The sequence below is a fragment of the Xiphophorus hellerii genome, chromosome 3 (assembly GCF_003331165.1).
Source record: "Xiphophorus hellerii strain 12219 chromosome 3, Xiphophorus_hellerii-4.1, whole genome shotgun sequence".
In the NCBI taxonomy this organism is placed as follows: domain Eukaryota; kingdom Metazoa; phylum Chordata; class Actinopteri; order Cyprinodontiformes; family Poeciliidae; genus Xiphophorus; species Xiphophorus hellerii.
Genome location: NC_045674.1, coordinates 18,100,168 through 18,115,926, shown reverse-complemented (window position 1 = coordinate 18,115,926; position 15,759 = coordinate 18,100,168). Strand labels below are relative to the sequence as shown.

The 15,759-nt window shown below is 39.7% G+C and overlaps 2 protein-coding genes and 1 long non-coding RNA gene across 3 annotated transcripts; 2 read left to right on the top strand and 1 right to left on the bottom strand.

Annotated features, from left to right (window-relative positions):
- Window positions 1–2,174: 2,174 nt before the first annotated feature.
- hoxa9b (homeobox A9b) lies at window positions 2,175–3,787 on the top strand. The gene is made up of 2 exons (XM_032554437.1): window positions 2,175–2,788; window positions 3,064–3,787. Exons 1-2 carry the CDS (start codon window positions 2,308–2,310, stop codon window positions 3,300–3,302), a joined length of 720 nt encoding a protein of 239 aa, XP_032410328.1. The 5' UTR covers window positions 2,175–2,307; the 3' UTR covers window positions 3,303–3,787.
- A 4,039-nt stretch (window positions 3,788–7,826) lies between these two features.
- Window positions 7,827–10,483, bottom strand: LOC116715126 (uncharacterized). Its single transcript, XR_004338179.1, has 2 exons — window positions 8,502–10,483; window positions 7,827–8,027 (listed from the first exon to the last, which is right to left on the bottom strand). It is a non-coding gene; the product is annotated as an uncharacterized LOC116715126 (long non-coding RNA).
- Window positions 10,464–12,012, top strand: hoxa2b (homeobox A2b). Its single transcript, XM_032555864.1, has 2 exons — window positions 10,464–10,848; window positions 11,176–12,012. Exons 1-2 carry the CDS (start codon window positions 10,464–10,466, stop codon window positions 11,820–11,822), a joined length of 1,032 nt encoding a protein of 343 aa, XP_032411755.1. The 3' UTR covers window positions 11,823–12,012.
- Window positions 12,013–15,759: the final 3,747 nt, after the last annotated feature.

The following is a 15,759-nucleotide window of genomic DNA, read 5'->3' as shown; positions in this document are numbered from 1 at the left end:
GAGGTCTGGTGAATATTTGCACATTAGCTGCTCAGATTAATAAAAACAATATAACCGCACAAAACCACAGGCTTTGTGCGTTGTTGTAAATGTTTATTTCGTGCAGTATTTTCTTTTTTATTATTATTCAGCGGAATTTCTGCACAGCAAACATATTTTTTAGAAAACCGACATGTATTAGTATTTTTACGGTTGCCTAATTTTGACCAGTCCCGATTTAGCAACATCAAATATGTTAAATGCAACTTTTTTCAGCCCACAGGCTAAAGAAAAACGTTGAAACCAAGGCTTTGTTAGCGACTTGTCTCACCACTAACAGCTTTTAAAGCGAGTTTAGGCAAGCATCAACGTCGACATCGACCAGCCTTACAGGTAGTTTAGACGGACGGGAGCCTCGGCTTTTCCATGTAATTTGGGCGCTATTTTACTGGGGGAGGAAACTTTTTGTCCAGAGTTAACTATTAAAATAACAGCAGCATCTCATGGAGGTTAACCAGTAATGACGGTAAATGTTCTAACGAGGAGGGGGGGAAAGTGTGAAGATGTCTGGAGATCCCTGAGCAACAAACTGTGTTCAGCCCACTGATGTTTTGTGGAATTGCTTCAAGTTAGGCTTATTTAACCTAAATGAGGTTAAAAGTTTTCAACAGCATTTTGACTTCATTACGCACTCTTATGTTGGCTAGACTTTTTTTTGGGCTTCACTTTTCAGTAATGACGTAAGCAGAAGGAAACGCCACGTTTTCCATGTTTATCCAACTCCGACACTTATTTTGTAATGGTTACCTGTGGTTGGGTTGTTTGACATCTTATGTTTTTATTTATTTGGTTAATGAATGTCTTTCATTTATAAACTACTTCATGGACAACAATAGCCCACAATGATCTATGCGCGTAATCGCAGACTGGGTGCTTTTCAAGCAACATACGGATAAAAACATGTTTTCACTCTTAAAATTATACAGAGAATTATAAAAAAACAAAAAAAAACAATCGTTTTGCAGGAGAGCAGGCTGTTGCGTGGTTTAGGTAGTCTCATGTTGTTGGGCTATTTATTTTATGTTCCCACAACACGAAACTGCCTTGATTACCTCAGTGAAATTCGTCTTATAATTAAAAGCAAATCACGTTGGATTATGTTCATTAATAATTTGGGACGAAGTGCATCGGCGCTTTAATGCTGCAGTTCAGAAGCATTGAGCTGGGGAGGGGATTTGTCTGTGCGTAAAATACAACAATCAGATAAGAGAATTCTGTTATTTCTGCAGGTTTTCAAAACTAGAATTAGCTTGACATGAAAATCATAGGAAGAATTGATATTTAAATTATAGGCTGGAGTAATAATAATAATAAAAAAGATTCAATCGTTTTACATTTTTTTCTACGTCCAGTAGAAAAGTGTGGACAGACAAGGCCTCGGTTATGATCACTGCAGTCTCGCCAGTTGCTTTAAAAAAAAAAAAAAAAAATGCCGGATGCGTCTGCTCGGACCGTGCAGAGAAAGAGGACAAAGGCTGAGCTTTATTGGTGATATTTAGCTTAGACAGCCCGGCTGTAACCTGAAGAAAAACAACCCAATTGCCCGTGATAAAATGAACCGTTATATGGCACCCAAATAACTCCAGCCCCGCTGTTTTTCCCGTCTTGGAATGCCTTCAAAGACACAACTTGGTTATCTCTTGGAAACTTTCCTCTAGGTTGTTTGCAATATATTAAATCTAATCACATATTTCATAGGTTTTTTAAAAAGGTAACAATAAAAGGTAGGAGCACCATTACATTTTAGATGTTCTAAAATTTCATTTTAAAGTCTAGCAAATTTTCACTTCTGTATATTTTCAGAAGTAGCAAACAGATTTTTTTTTTCCCAAAAAGAAGCTTTGAAGAACCAACAACCTTGTTCATATATACACACAGATATCCTCTGTTACACTGAAGCGAGATCCCTTGGCTAAAATCACAACATTTATTGCTTATAAAAGGAAATATTTGCCAATAAAAGAGTGAACAATTGCTATTAAAATATGGTCAGTGAAAATGGTGGCCCCCTTTTTAAGCTGAGCGGTATACAGGCTGATTTATTATTTATTGTTCTGTCCCACGGTCACGTGTTTTGGGGCGCCCTATCCAGTTTTGGACAGGGTTCAACTTACTGGACGGAAGGAGCTTGTAGGTGGCGCACCAACACGACACCTTGCAATGGAATGAATCCTTTCTCTCGTCATTGCAGGATTGTAAAACCAAGGGGTTTTTTTCACACCCGTTTTTATTTGGTACCTTGCATATTTTTTCCTTTACTCCGGTGCAATGGGGACGAGCTACTACGTTGACACGCGCATTCTTTCGGAGCAAGAAGAAATGGCACCGATGAGGTACTCAACCTCTGCAGGAATGGAGCAGGCGGCGCACACAGAATATGGCGGACAGGAGCCGAAATCCTCTATTTTCAGTGGATCCTGGAGTACCATCGCGGCGCATCCTCCCAACGCATATGTACATCATCAATACAGCGGGGAAGCCGATGGCATGTTTGCGCGTTCCTGGGCGTTGGACCCGGTCTCTGCGTCGCTGTGTTTGACGGGAATCCCGTCTGCAGCCGCGCATTACGAGACAAAGCCCGAGCCGCTGCTCGGTGGTGCCGAATGCACGACTCTGGAGACGCACGCACCGCTTTTGTCTGACATTGAAAACGGAGCTTCCCTCACGGGGGTTCCCTGCGATACATCCCCCACATCTTCAGCCAGCGACGACAAGCTGACGGCAGAGAAAAGGGAGGCGGTTGATGCAAGTAAGCAACGCTTTCCTTATTGATGCAAGTGCGTGGCCTAATAAGTCAGGTGGATGTGGGCAATGTGTATAAAAATTTTGACAAATATAGGAGGGTCTTAATCTGAGAAATAAATCCTGTGAAGGATGGCTTGGAGAGAGGGGGAGGAAGGTGGAAACATTTGTTTAAATGTTGGTTTCTCTGTGTTTGATACAAAATAGAACTAAAAACAGCAATAAAATATTGAAATAACTCTATCATTGTTCAGTATTAATATTGGTGATATCTTCCTCCAGACAACCCGTCGTCCAACTGGCTGCACGCAAAGCCGACCAGGAAAAAGCGCTGCCCCTACACCAAGCACCAAATCCTCGAACTGGAGAAAGAGTTTCTCTTCAACATGTACCTCCCCCGGGAGCGCAGGTACGAAGTGGCAAGGCTCCTGAATCTGACAGAGAGGCAGGTGAAAATCTGGTTCCAGAACCGCAGAATGAAGATGAAGAAGGAAACCAGAGACAGAAGGAAAGACAGCTAGTGCCCATTTGCGTTTAAACCTGGTGGAGGGGGATGGAAGAGGGGCGGAGAGGGGAACTTATAATTCCTGGTACGTGTTGTTGTAAATTAGTGTTGTTAAAACAACGCTGCGTGTCCATTCTCCCTCTCTCCCCACACTGATTTTCCGTGATTGTGTCTCGTGGTGGATTTAGTATTTTTGCGCACACAGTGTGTTGACTCTGTAGGCCGTCTATGATTTGCATGAACCTTTACTTGACTACCTAGCCTATCGATATCCCTCAGCTACCTATCTGCATTGATTAACTTATTTTTTTATTTTATTTTTATTGTTATTATTGCGGCCTTTTGTGTTTAAATGTTTGGATGCATTTGTGAAAACCCTGCGCACACTTGAAATACCTCACATGTACTGATTTTATTTAAAATAAAGTGTAGTTTGTATCATACATTTGGACGTGTTATGTCACAGTGAGTCGGCCAAAAATAAAACACAAATTCAAAAGATGTTTTTCGGTTTATGAATTTGGTTCCAACTGACTAAAGGTTTAATTTCCAAAGTTAGAAAATATTTCAACTATGGAGCGGGGGGAGGGAGGCCATTTAGGTAAGGAAAATGCAAAAAGACACTTTGATATCAGTTTGTTGTAGTCTTCTGGGATTTAATCGTAAAACGAGTACAAGAAACGCAGTTTTATTTTTATTTAATGTAAGAAACTGTCTTGAAAGATAAGAACGTTAGTAATGATTATGGGCTGTTGTTATGAAATTATTGGGATTTATCCTATTACGAACCCATTTACTTTTTATATTTTATTATTATTATATTTATTGTTTTGTTTGCTTTTAAAGTTTTGCAATCAAAATACATTTATTTAGACTTGTTAGCATGACTTGGCAGAAGTATTTAACGCGCTCATTTCAGGGCAATTATTGCAAAGCTGATGGAAATGATCTGACTAAAACATATTCAATAAGTTTCTGACTATTTACATTTTTAGTACTGAAATTTTTCCTTGTTTCTATTTTTATTTGTTTATTTTATTTTATTTTATTTTATTTTATTCATATTCAAGCTATTCATATTCAAACCGGTAAGAAGGGCCAGAAGCACTGATAGCAATCCTGTAAAGTTATAAGAGGACTGTTTTTGTACTCATAATGGGACTCTGTCTAATAAAAAAATATTTAACATTTTATCCTATTTTTACAATCTTATATTTAACATTTTATCTTATTTTTACCATCTTTGTTGGGATTTCTTATTCAGTTAAACCTTGAAAATGTTTTTTTTTTTTTTTTTTAAGGCGCTTGAGACTGTCACTACCCAAAGAAATTCCTTTAAATAAAGGTGTATGATTTTTAGATTGGTAAAATAATAATAATAATAATAATAATAATAATAATAATAATAATAATAATAATAATAATAATAAAGTATAACATTAAGATCGACGCGGTTGTTTTCTGATTCACGGCATCCATCCAGGCTTTTCTGGAATGTGTGCTCCCTTGTCGTTCTGTGAACTGTAGCTGCCTTCTTCAACCATCACAACCTGACTGTTTATAAGGTGCGAAAACAGTGCAGCATGCAGAGGCTCACTGGCGGCCCGTCAGGCAGCATTTCTGACTTGCTTCCAGCAAACAAATCTGGGATACTGTTAGAATGAAGCAGAGGGCACCAACAAAGACCCCCACAGAGAAGGGGGTGCTGGGTGCCGCGGTCGGGATTGCATTTGGGTCTGCCTTCAAAGGTGTAATTACTTTACAACCGTCTAGTCTCAATCCCATCGTCTCGGCACAGAGGCATCCGTTTGTTGTTTGTCTTTTTATTTATTTATTTATTCATTTATTTAAACAAAACTTTTTTTGTTTTTTCTCTCTTGGAAAAAAAGGGAGGGGCGGGGGAAGCGAAAAATAACTTTTTACTTGCTGGAAGAACGTCTAAGTGTATATTACCCCATCTAAGTAAAGCAGAAATGACCAACTCAACCTGAAAAGTGGCACTGATGATGAAATCAATTAAGCTTAGCAGAGTCCAAGACTGATACTTTGTGATGATGTAGTCAAGGCTTTGCGCTCACTTGAGCGCTGATTCGCTCATGCAACCAGCAGGGGGAACCAAAGCCTAATTTGGAGGAGCAGAGCAGATGATGCGTTCAAGGCACACAAGCGTTGCTCCTGTTGGAGTACAGAGCTCCGCTTGGAGTCACCAGCATAACGAATCATAAACTGTGTTCTGGGATTTTTCTCATTCATGTCTTACACATTTGCTTTCATACAACAAATCACACAAAGTCAATGTTTGATGTTAAAGAGGCGGTATTAAGCTATTTCCGGGCAAATAGCGTCGCCATTTAATAGCACAATCCAGTTACCTTCAGTTTTAAAAATGCTACCTGTACACAACATAGCTTGAAAAATATAACTTTACAAGTTGATGCCTTGAAATTAGACTCTCAATTTAAGTAGCTCCTGGTCTTTCTGACACTGCCTTTGTTTACAACTGTTGTTAGGAGTGTTGGACTGAGAAATGGTTTGTATGATGAGCTCAGCAGACGGGCAGTTCCACCTGGTTTTGCTGCTGCCGCTATAGTCTGGTGGAGCTGAGTTGGGAAGGCACAGGGGAGGGGCGCTCTGTGAGAATGCACAGAGTGATAATGCAGTTTGAAGGAGGAGCCATGTGAAAATAGGCGGGGCTTTGCATGAGCAAGTATTTAGACACCTCCAAATCACTTCCAGAGCAGATCCAATAATTTCTCAAACATGCATGAAAGAATCAAAGCAACATTCCAGGTACAGTATACTTCGATTGAGGGAATAACATTATAATATGATTGGGAAAAAAACAAAAAAACATGACTTCCCATACTTTCCTTTAAAAATTCCACGAATGACAGCTGATAGTAAAGAAATTATAAAATAGAAATAAAAACTGGCATAATATGTCCAGTTCATTCAACACATCATCTAACGAGTATTTCACTAGAGTATTTGTAATCCAAACAGCAACCTTTTCGTTCCCTTTCGGCGTAAATTGCTTACTCTCATGCTTTTTGCTCCTCCCCCCTAATTCACATAGCAAAAGGCCATGTGACACATTCATTCTATAATTCCTTTGTCTTGGACACTGACGGGGATATTTTAACGAGAGCTGATATTCACATATGTGCCAAAAACCATAAATAACACGCCGCCGTCCAGAGCTCACTCAGGAGTACAGTGTTGTTGTGCGCGAAAATGCCATTTCCCGCCGCATGATCTCCACGGATGCTGGGACTGGACGGTCTCACGAGCAAACACCAATGTGAGAAGCAGTGCTGCAGAAAAACAGAAAGTTGCTAAGAAGTTTTTTTTTTTCCAGCGACCTTTTACCACCTCCCCCTATTCATCACACCTCACGACACCAGCAGTGACAGATGAGGCCATTTTGGAAGGGAGGGGGCGAGTCCAGCAGGAGGAAAAGTTGAACACATTTATTCCCTTCCAGTCGCACTGTCAGCAGTCTGTTAGTCTGGGATGAGAAAAGTGAGTTTATACCCGTGATATCATTGACATACAAGAATACAAGATCTATCCCTAAAGTTGCTGGTTTTACCATCCAGACTAATATAGTTACTGAGTTGAGATTATTTTTGAATATGTTATATAACAACAAGATGATAAATAAGACTACTGCTAATAGTTCTTATAGTATTGCTGCTAATCTAATAATCTTAAAATATCTAAAAATACATATTCACTGTTTTCTCGGTCGGAGTTATGGTGTTTCTGTGTGGATTTTGGCACGGAGAGATAGAATAACACTTGGCATTGCACTTTTAATTCAAACCTATTAGCCGTGTCGTTTTAACAAAGATGATTGGTTAAAGTTAAAAACACGCACAACTGACGCGTAAATGTGCCAAAAACGTAGTGTCGCAACATTTACAAAGATAGCTGACTCTTCTATAGGCAGGAGAGGTCGGTGTTATTTCACTTATAGGAAGTAGAACCCGCCACCTGGACATAGGCAGAATCTCCAAATGTAAATATTTGATCTCGTGGTATTACTTCCTCTAATCTGATATTGAAAAAAAAAAGAGTCATAATTTCGTTTCAAAATGGCAGTATTGTTATCCAAGTCAGAAAAATGAAATTTACAAACCCATTTTTGCCCCGAAGCTCCAGACATGAAAACTCTAATATAAAATTTCTCCCATAAACACTGTTATAATTTCGACACACATTTGCACACTCTTGGCAGCGTATGTACTTTCCAGAAGGATAATGTGAGCCTTAAGTTTATATGTATTTTTTCATCAATTTTATTTTCTTTCAACGGGAAGAACATGATAACATGATATATGTTAAGACCTCCGACCTTTTTGCCACAAAAAAACACTTAATAAACACTTCAGTCTTCCCACTGTATTATATTAGTTATTTAAACATTAACCCACCAATCTATCACACATGTTTATGTTAGAAATGTTACAGATGAGTGCATATTTTTGATGAAATTAATCATTTTTGCAAACATTAAAAACACAGACGCACACTCGTGCCATTTCAGATTTGCTGTTTTTTTATTACTTAGAATGAAAATAACATCTGCGCCTGCATGGTGACAGAAATATCATCGCTATAAAAGACTCTGTGTCCGTGTGGATGCGTGGCTGCAGTTTTTTTTTTTGGCCTCTTTGCCTCCCAGATGTCTCCAGAGCAGACGGGAAACGGGGCGCTCCCTGGTCCGCCCGGAAAACGTCTGCAAGTGTTCACAACAGAGAGAAAAAAGATGAAGATTCCACTGCCTTTAAAGACTCAGAAACAAGTGAATAGATTATGTTTCAGTAAAAGCAAAACATGAATATATATGTATAGAAAATACAGGTTTATTTTCTCAGAAAATTTGTCCAGTGATTCTATTCTATTCTATTCTATTCAAGGGAAGTTCTGTTGGCGCTATATGTTATTTTGTATTTCAGAGCTTGAATGAAATATAGATTGAAGAAATGCAACTGCATAGAAATGTGTTTTGTTATTTTAGTCACACCCCGGTTTGTAGGTTAGAATATCTGGCTTCGTATGTCGGTCAAATATTCAGAATGCTCATTTTCAAACAACTGTTTAATCGTTCATTTTTAAGTGTCCATTTATACACGTGTGAACTATTCCAGGACGGAAAACGTTCTGCTGAAGTCAAACCGTCAAAAACAAGACATCTGCTCTCAGCACTCACCTCAGCGAACAATTGATCCTTAATGACAAAAGCTGCTCCGTTCCTTGCAAAAAAAAAAAAAATTGACAGTCCAGTTATCACCTCCGTTTTTTTTAATATAATTCCCGTTTTTCGTAACCGACAAATAAAGAAGAAGTTTTATCTCTCTCAAAGCACTTGGATTCCAAATATAAAGTTTGTAATTTCTTGATAATAGTCTTTAAAAGAAACTAAAATAAAGCCAGCGCCCCAGAGCCAGCGCGGCTGCGCTCTTCCTGGCACCATATGATCTAAGGAGTGTTGGATGGTTCAGCTGTGTTCTCTGGCAGAGAGCTGTCAGACCTTTTTGGCTGGAAAGATTGATCACACTCAGGCTACCCGGGCTCTTTGTTTGGAGGCAGAGGAATAAACAGCCTTCAGATCCCTGCATCTTTCCTGCAGCAGCATTGCAGTGACAAACCTCTGCAGATCACAGGAGGCTCGGGTCAACGTCCTCACTGGATCACTGCAGGATGAAGAATATTTAAGCAGCGCAAGTAAATTACAACTGCAGACAATGACATTTTAACACGATTTTGATCTCCAGATGTTAACCGTAAACACACATCACATCAACACTACATCGAATTGTGAAATCAGAAATCTCTCCAAAGCTATTAACAGTAGATTTTCTGCGCATCAGCTTCTGTTAGTGTTGGGGGAGGGGTGGACATGTCCTTTCATGTGTCTGCAGCGTTTTCCTCCGTCAAGAAAGACTGAAGATGAGCGCCTTATTGACAGAGACTGTGTCAGTATCCCAAACGCTTGATGATTTAAGGGTCGCGTTAGAAAACAATTCACCTTTCAGAAAACACATTATGAGATGCGCAATTTGCGCAGACGTGCCAAATACTGGCGGCCTGTGGCCAGGGGCGTTTCCAGGAAGTTTCATAAGTGGTGGCCACTAAAACGCAGGGGAAGACAAACCCAAAGCAATAACATAATATAATGTTGCTCATTCAGTATGTTAGAACATGTTATTTTGTCCCACTAACAGGTAGTGTCCACGATTAGAAAGTACTGTAATATTACAAAATGTTTGGTATCATTTGAGAATGTGGTCAAGACATTCACATTGAAGCACTAATGGGGAAAAAAGCATAAGGTAAGGTAAGGAAGGTAAGATAATATATACATGTATATTATGTATAATGTACATGTGTCTTTATATATGTACAATATTAATATATTATTATTTTTTTCATGTTATTAAAAACTATAAGTAAATGCAGTCAACATAATAAAGTGTTGTGAATCAAAGCCCGGCCTGTCATTTCCTGTAAAATATGTGATGAACACAAAGCACATAAAACAATCTTACTAAAGAGCCGGCAAAATGTATTTCTCAAAAAAAAAACCAAAAACTGTTAATCCAGTCCAGCGGTTGAAAAATGATCTTTGACTAACTAAAATAACTGATTAGATACATAATAAAATAATGTTTTCATGGTTTGCAGAATGGATTAATAATTGGGGGTTGGGGGGTAGAGCTTGCCCCTGAGCATCATTTATTCTACAACCTTCTCTGCCTGTGCTGGTATGTGTTTCGGAGGCGTTGAAAGGGATTGATTTGGAGGGAGAGGAGCAATGGCGAACAAACAGACCCCCCCTCCCACCACCTCCTTCCAAAAGAAAAATGTAAATAAAACCCCAGAATGAGGCGGTCCCCTTCAGACCTTCTCGATCAATCACAAGAGTGACGGTGACTTCTCTTGATAAAAAGAGAAAAAAAAAGAAGAAGAAAAAAAACACCTAAATTGTCATTGGGCAGAAGCAATCATGTGACAAGCGGAACGCTCTAATTCCAAGCATGTCTCCATGAAAGCATTACTCCATGGCGCAGAGGTCTCCACACGGCTGTCAGAATAAACAGCGTTTTAATTCCCGATCGCCTGTTTCTACGCAGAATCTGCGCGCTTTTTCCAGAACGAGGAGCAGGAGGAGATGAATTACGAATTCGGGCGAGAGAGCGGTTTCATCAACAGCCGGCCTTCGCTCGCTGAGTGCCTGACATCTCTCACTAACCCCGTCGGTGATGCGTTTCAAAGTCCATCAATCAAGGGCTTGACACTGATTCCTCCTTCCCCCCTTGAGCAGACCATCGGCGGCTCGAAGCCCAGCGTCCACCCACGCTGCAAGCGGGCTCTGAAAGGCTGCGGTCCGCTGCGGGGTGAGTCCCTGCCCACGGAGTACCCGTGGATGAAGGAGAAGAAAAGCGTCAAGAGGAGCCAGACTACCGCTTCTTCCGCCGCTGCCGCAGCATCTGACCTCTCTCCCCAAGGCAAGACGGGATTGATTAATAACCTTCCTCCTCAAAAGGCTCCTCGTTGTCTCCGCATAGAGCTGCTGCGTGCATCATGGGTATCCCCTGCAGCCGCAACACAGTTTTTGATTTAGGGTTGTGTAATCCCATCAAACAGAGCACTAGCTTGTGATGCAGCGGCTGCGCGCTAATGTTTGACAGTAATAGAGAGTGATAGATTACTCCTACACGGGCCAGCAACTGGCATGTTCATTAATCTTCACCCTACGTCCTGTCCTGTCCACGCAGACCCATCATATTTAGCCCATAAATCTCCCAGGCTATGCTAGTTTCCGCCAATGCACTGTGTGTTTTGCTAAGTATCTGAACATGTTGTGCTTTTTTTTTTTTTAGTTTCTCCTGAGAGACCAGAGACTGCTGAGTTTGTGGGGACATCCAGGAGACTGAGGACCGCGTACACCAATACCCAACTCCTGGAGCTGGAGAAGGAGTTTCATTTTAACAAATACCTCTGCAGACCCAGGCGGGTAGAGATATCTGCGCTGTTGGATTTAACGGAGAAGCAGGTGAAAGTGTGGTTTCAGAACAGGCGAATGAAGCACAAAAGGCAGACCCAGTGCAAGGAGAACAGGGACAGCGATGGCAAGTACTCTGCGGGACTGGGGGACGAGTTGGAGCCGGCTGAGGAAAGCGACGAGGACTGCGCGCTCCTGCAGAAGGAGCGGTCCGGCCTCCACCAACACACACTGACTTCACAACGGTGTCAAAACGGACACAATGACCAGGACCACAGCCCTCCGAGCTGCACTGAGAAAAATCTAAAGCATCTTAGCAGCCCAGCACCCATCTGCGTGTCAACAATAGGCCCGGACAATGCTCAGTCCGCCGGCCCGGACGCCTCAATGCAGGATTACATTTTCTCCTCATCGTCCTTTTTCTCATCGGATTCATCACAGAGTCCGCTGCCTTTATCATCTGTAACTTTTGACCTTTTGTCAGAGACACTCACAACAATGGACCTGCAAAATCTCAGCTACTGAAATCTGTTCTATTATTATCATTATTATTATTATTAAATGCATTTATTCAGTTTATCGTGTGGGTGGGAGATTTACAAAAAAAAAGACCTCGCAAAAAGGTGAGTTAATGGACATTTTTCAACACACATTCTGGTTTATTTTTATATGGATCTGAGATTATTATATTTCTTGAAATAAACTTTTACAATTATTGGGAATATAACACGTTTGTCTTATTTCTCCGAGTTGACGTTTGCAGAAAATGCGTTTCCATTTAAAGAAAAAATATGCGTGGTAAATAGAAAGAGAACAAGTCCACGAGAGTTGTGGAGTAAATTTTTATAAACAGATTAAAAAAAAATGATAAAAAGATATAATATTAATACTAAAATTGCAAATTAATTATAAGTGGCACCGCTAAATTTAGTTTCATAATACTACAAATTAATTTCAGCGACTTTTCGTGTGGAGTTGTTAACTTAGCGCCACAGTGGTAACAGTCTTTATTTTTTGACAAAACTGAAATAAAATGATTAAATTAAACTAAAATAGAGCAAAGAAATAGAGAACCTGCTGGGAAACCCTGGCCAAAAGTGGGGACTCCTCTTGGTTTTCTAATTAAGTTTTATTGCCTATAAAACTCACAGGGTTGAGGGCGCTTGTTTATGGTCTGAACCGCACTGCACCAGCGTTTCTTTGCATGAAAATTTCAGCCTCACTCTCTCGTATTTCTCAAAACCTTTGAATATTTGAGTTAGCATAATTTACATTTATGGCAGTGCGATATTTCAACACAACTAACAAATTAAGTCACAAGGAACAGTGACTGAATTTGAACTTTTTGTCAATAATAACCGAGAGGCCTTCGAGGTAAAGCCCATCACGTACTTACTAAGTGAAATCGTTCAGTATTTCGAAATTGTTTTATATTATAAATCCAAAACATTTACTCCGAAAAAGTTTTTTTCCCCACACATTTTGCTCATACTTTAACCCGTTTAGTAAATTGCTTAAAAATGTAATTATAAAAAAAATCCCTAGATTTAATGACATTATTTTTATTTTATTTTAACATGGTTTAATATGTTTTGTAGTGTAGTTAGTGTTTTGAGCTCATTGTTTCTGACTAAAAGGAGGAAAGTGAATGTTTGCTTTAAGGAAACATTGCGTAACAAGGTTTTTTGTCTGAATTTTGCGGGATGCGTCATCAAAGACGCCACAAATAAAACTGACGAACTGCTGCTTCTGCTGAAAATCATTTGAAACGATGCTACTTGTGCATTATTATAAGTGAAGAGAGAACAGCGTGAATTAAAACTTTACAAGCTGGGACGTTGGGAGGTCACTTGAGTCCACACTTTTGGCACTAAGGCATAGACTAAAGAATTAGAACCCCCAGACCAGCAGGGGGCCCACAAGAGCACTTCAATTACATTCATCAATGGTCTATTTCAAAATTTTAAGGTTTTTGAATATTAAAATGTAAAGAATGGCAATATTTCATCTGTAAAGCCTCACAATTAGGCGGGGAATACTGGCACACTTTGGCAGTTGTGCTAAATGTCTTCATTTTAAATCCTCCGTTATGGAGCCAAATTGCATGAATTTTGCAAATGAAAATAAATCACAATAAATAATTATTGTCTTTAACTGCTTGTAAGCACTACCGATCTAACATGGCCCCTCCTTCCTGACTCTACTGAGTGTGTATTAAAAAGCTATAGGCATGACAAATGTACGTACCTTCACAATTTACTCAGCACTGTTTATTTAGTAAATAATATGAGGTTCATCATATCAGGCTCACAACATTATTCTCCCTTTATTTGATCAGTTAAACCATAGTTTACTGAGTAAACATGAAACTAGGGATGTTAATAAGTGGTGCTAATCTGGTGAGGTATGGGCCGCTACCAAAAATTCCTTCTTGTCAAACTAATTCCAACACCTTGATGCAATAAACAACAAGTTTCCACCTGCATTTTATTTAAAGAATGTTGATCAGTTAGCCTGTCTGGATGACTTTGCTTTATTCAGCCGACATCATGGTCATCCTTAGGATAACAGGCAAACTTTATGGGGGAAACCAGATACAACATTCATTCCTCCCTCCATGTATGCACACACAGACAAACTGGCAAGGGTCAGAGGTCAAACTGGCTCTCCTCTCCTCTTCCAGCTGGGAGGAACTCTTGCAAGGTCAGGAGGGGGTCAGGTTTTGAATGACTACACAGCTCATAAAAATGCAATGGCAGCTTAAACAGGAAGTGAGGTCATGAGATGCTTGCAGCAACAGCCTTGGAAAATCAGACTACAGGTCTGGTCAAAGAGCCTCTCAGTGTTCATGAGGGTTCTGTACTGGGTTAAATAAACCCTATTTTGGTTTATAGTGGAAATGATCCATAATAATTAGTTGATTTTGATGATGACTATGATGAAGTTGTTTCACATTCATGAACAACATAATAAGAAACAAATGTTTGGTATTACAAAACAATTAACAGACTTATTGTTGTTTTTGTCAGTGTAAAAGACCCTCATGACAGCATTTGTGTTCAGCCCTTCTTTACTCTGAGACTTGTAAATAAAATCCAGTGCAACCAATTGCTTTGAAAATTCTCCTAATTAGAAAATGGAGTCTTCCTGTGTATTATTTAATCTCTGTACGAATACAGTATTACTGCAAGAACCTCAGAGGGTAACATTAGTGCAACTAAAATTCTAAGCAAAAGGGTCCATCCATCCTCTGCCTAGTCCAGGATCGGGTTGCGGGGGCAGCAGTTTAAACAGAGAAGCCCAGATTTCCCGCTCTCCAAACACTTGGGCCAGCTCCTCCCGGGGGCTCCAAAGTCCAGGTGAGAAACACAGTCCCTACAGCGTGTCATAGGTCTTCTTCTGATTTTCCTCCCACCACATCAACTGAGTCTTCTCAATATCAGGAATAAGCAGCTCTACTCTGGCCCCTCTTGGGACATTGAGCTTCTCATTGTGTCACTATGGAAGAGTTCAGACATCCTGCAGAAAAAAACTCATTTTAGCTGCTTATATCCGTGGTCTCGTTCTTTCAGTCACTAATCATTGACCGACCAATAAATTGAGAGTTTCTTCTTTTGGTTCAGCTCTGACTACTGCTATGCGCCAATCTGCATATTGATGCCGCAAAGAGCATTAATCATGTGTGACCAAGAACCCCAGATACTTAAACTCCTCCACTCGGGTCAGGACCTCATCGCTGACCCAGACCTCAACCCTTTTCCAGCTCAAGAACATGGTTTCCAATTTGATGGTGCTCATTTTAAAGCTGACCACTTCACATTTGGCTTTACAAAAAAAGATGATGGTCTGATGAAGCAAAAGAACCACTGTCCAAGGAGAGCATTAATCAGTGAATCAGAACAGAGGCTAAAGGCACAGCCAATCCAAATGAGTGAAGTGGCTGCTTAGGCTCCTAACACCACCAAGGGGCTTGCAAGAGCATCATTTGATTTGATTTTATAGTGGTAGATTGCACATTTTACACTGTCTACACGTTCTGTTTCAATTTTTAAAAACAAAAGATATTGAACTTGCTAACTTGTTAACTCTAAAATCAATTTTTGAATTTACAAACATGAAATTCATATGCCACACTTATTTACAACACAGTAATTCCATTCTTTATTTCAAAAAGCAAATTTATTAGAGCAGATTTGCTTGTTTACTACTCCTGTAAGATTAAAAACAAGAGTCATAATAACACTGCTATGATGCACACAGCAAAACATACAAATTTTACCAAGTATTTTTGATCTAATTTCTAGTGTAGTACACTTAACATAAGACAAAACTAACTTAAACGTAGCTTTTCAGCAACATATAAGAGCTTTTTAAAGTCAATAATTCCTTAATATTGATTAATATTCCTAAGTACAAGTACAAACAAGCTCCTATATCATGCTAAAGGGTTGCTTGTAAGCTA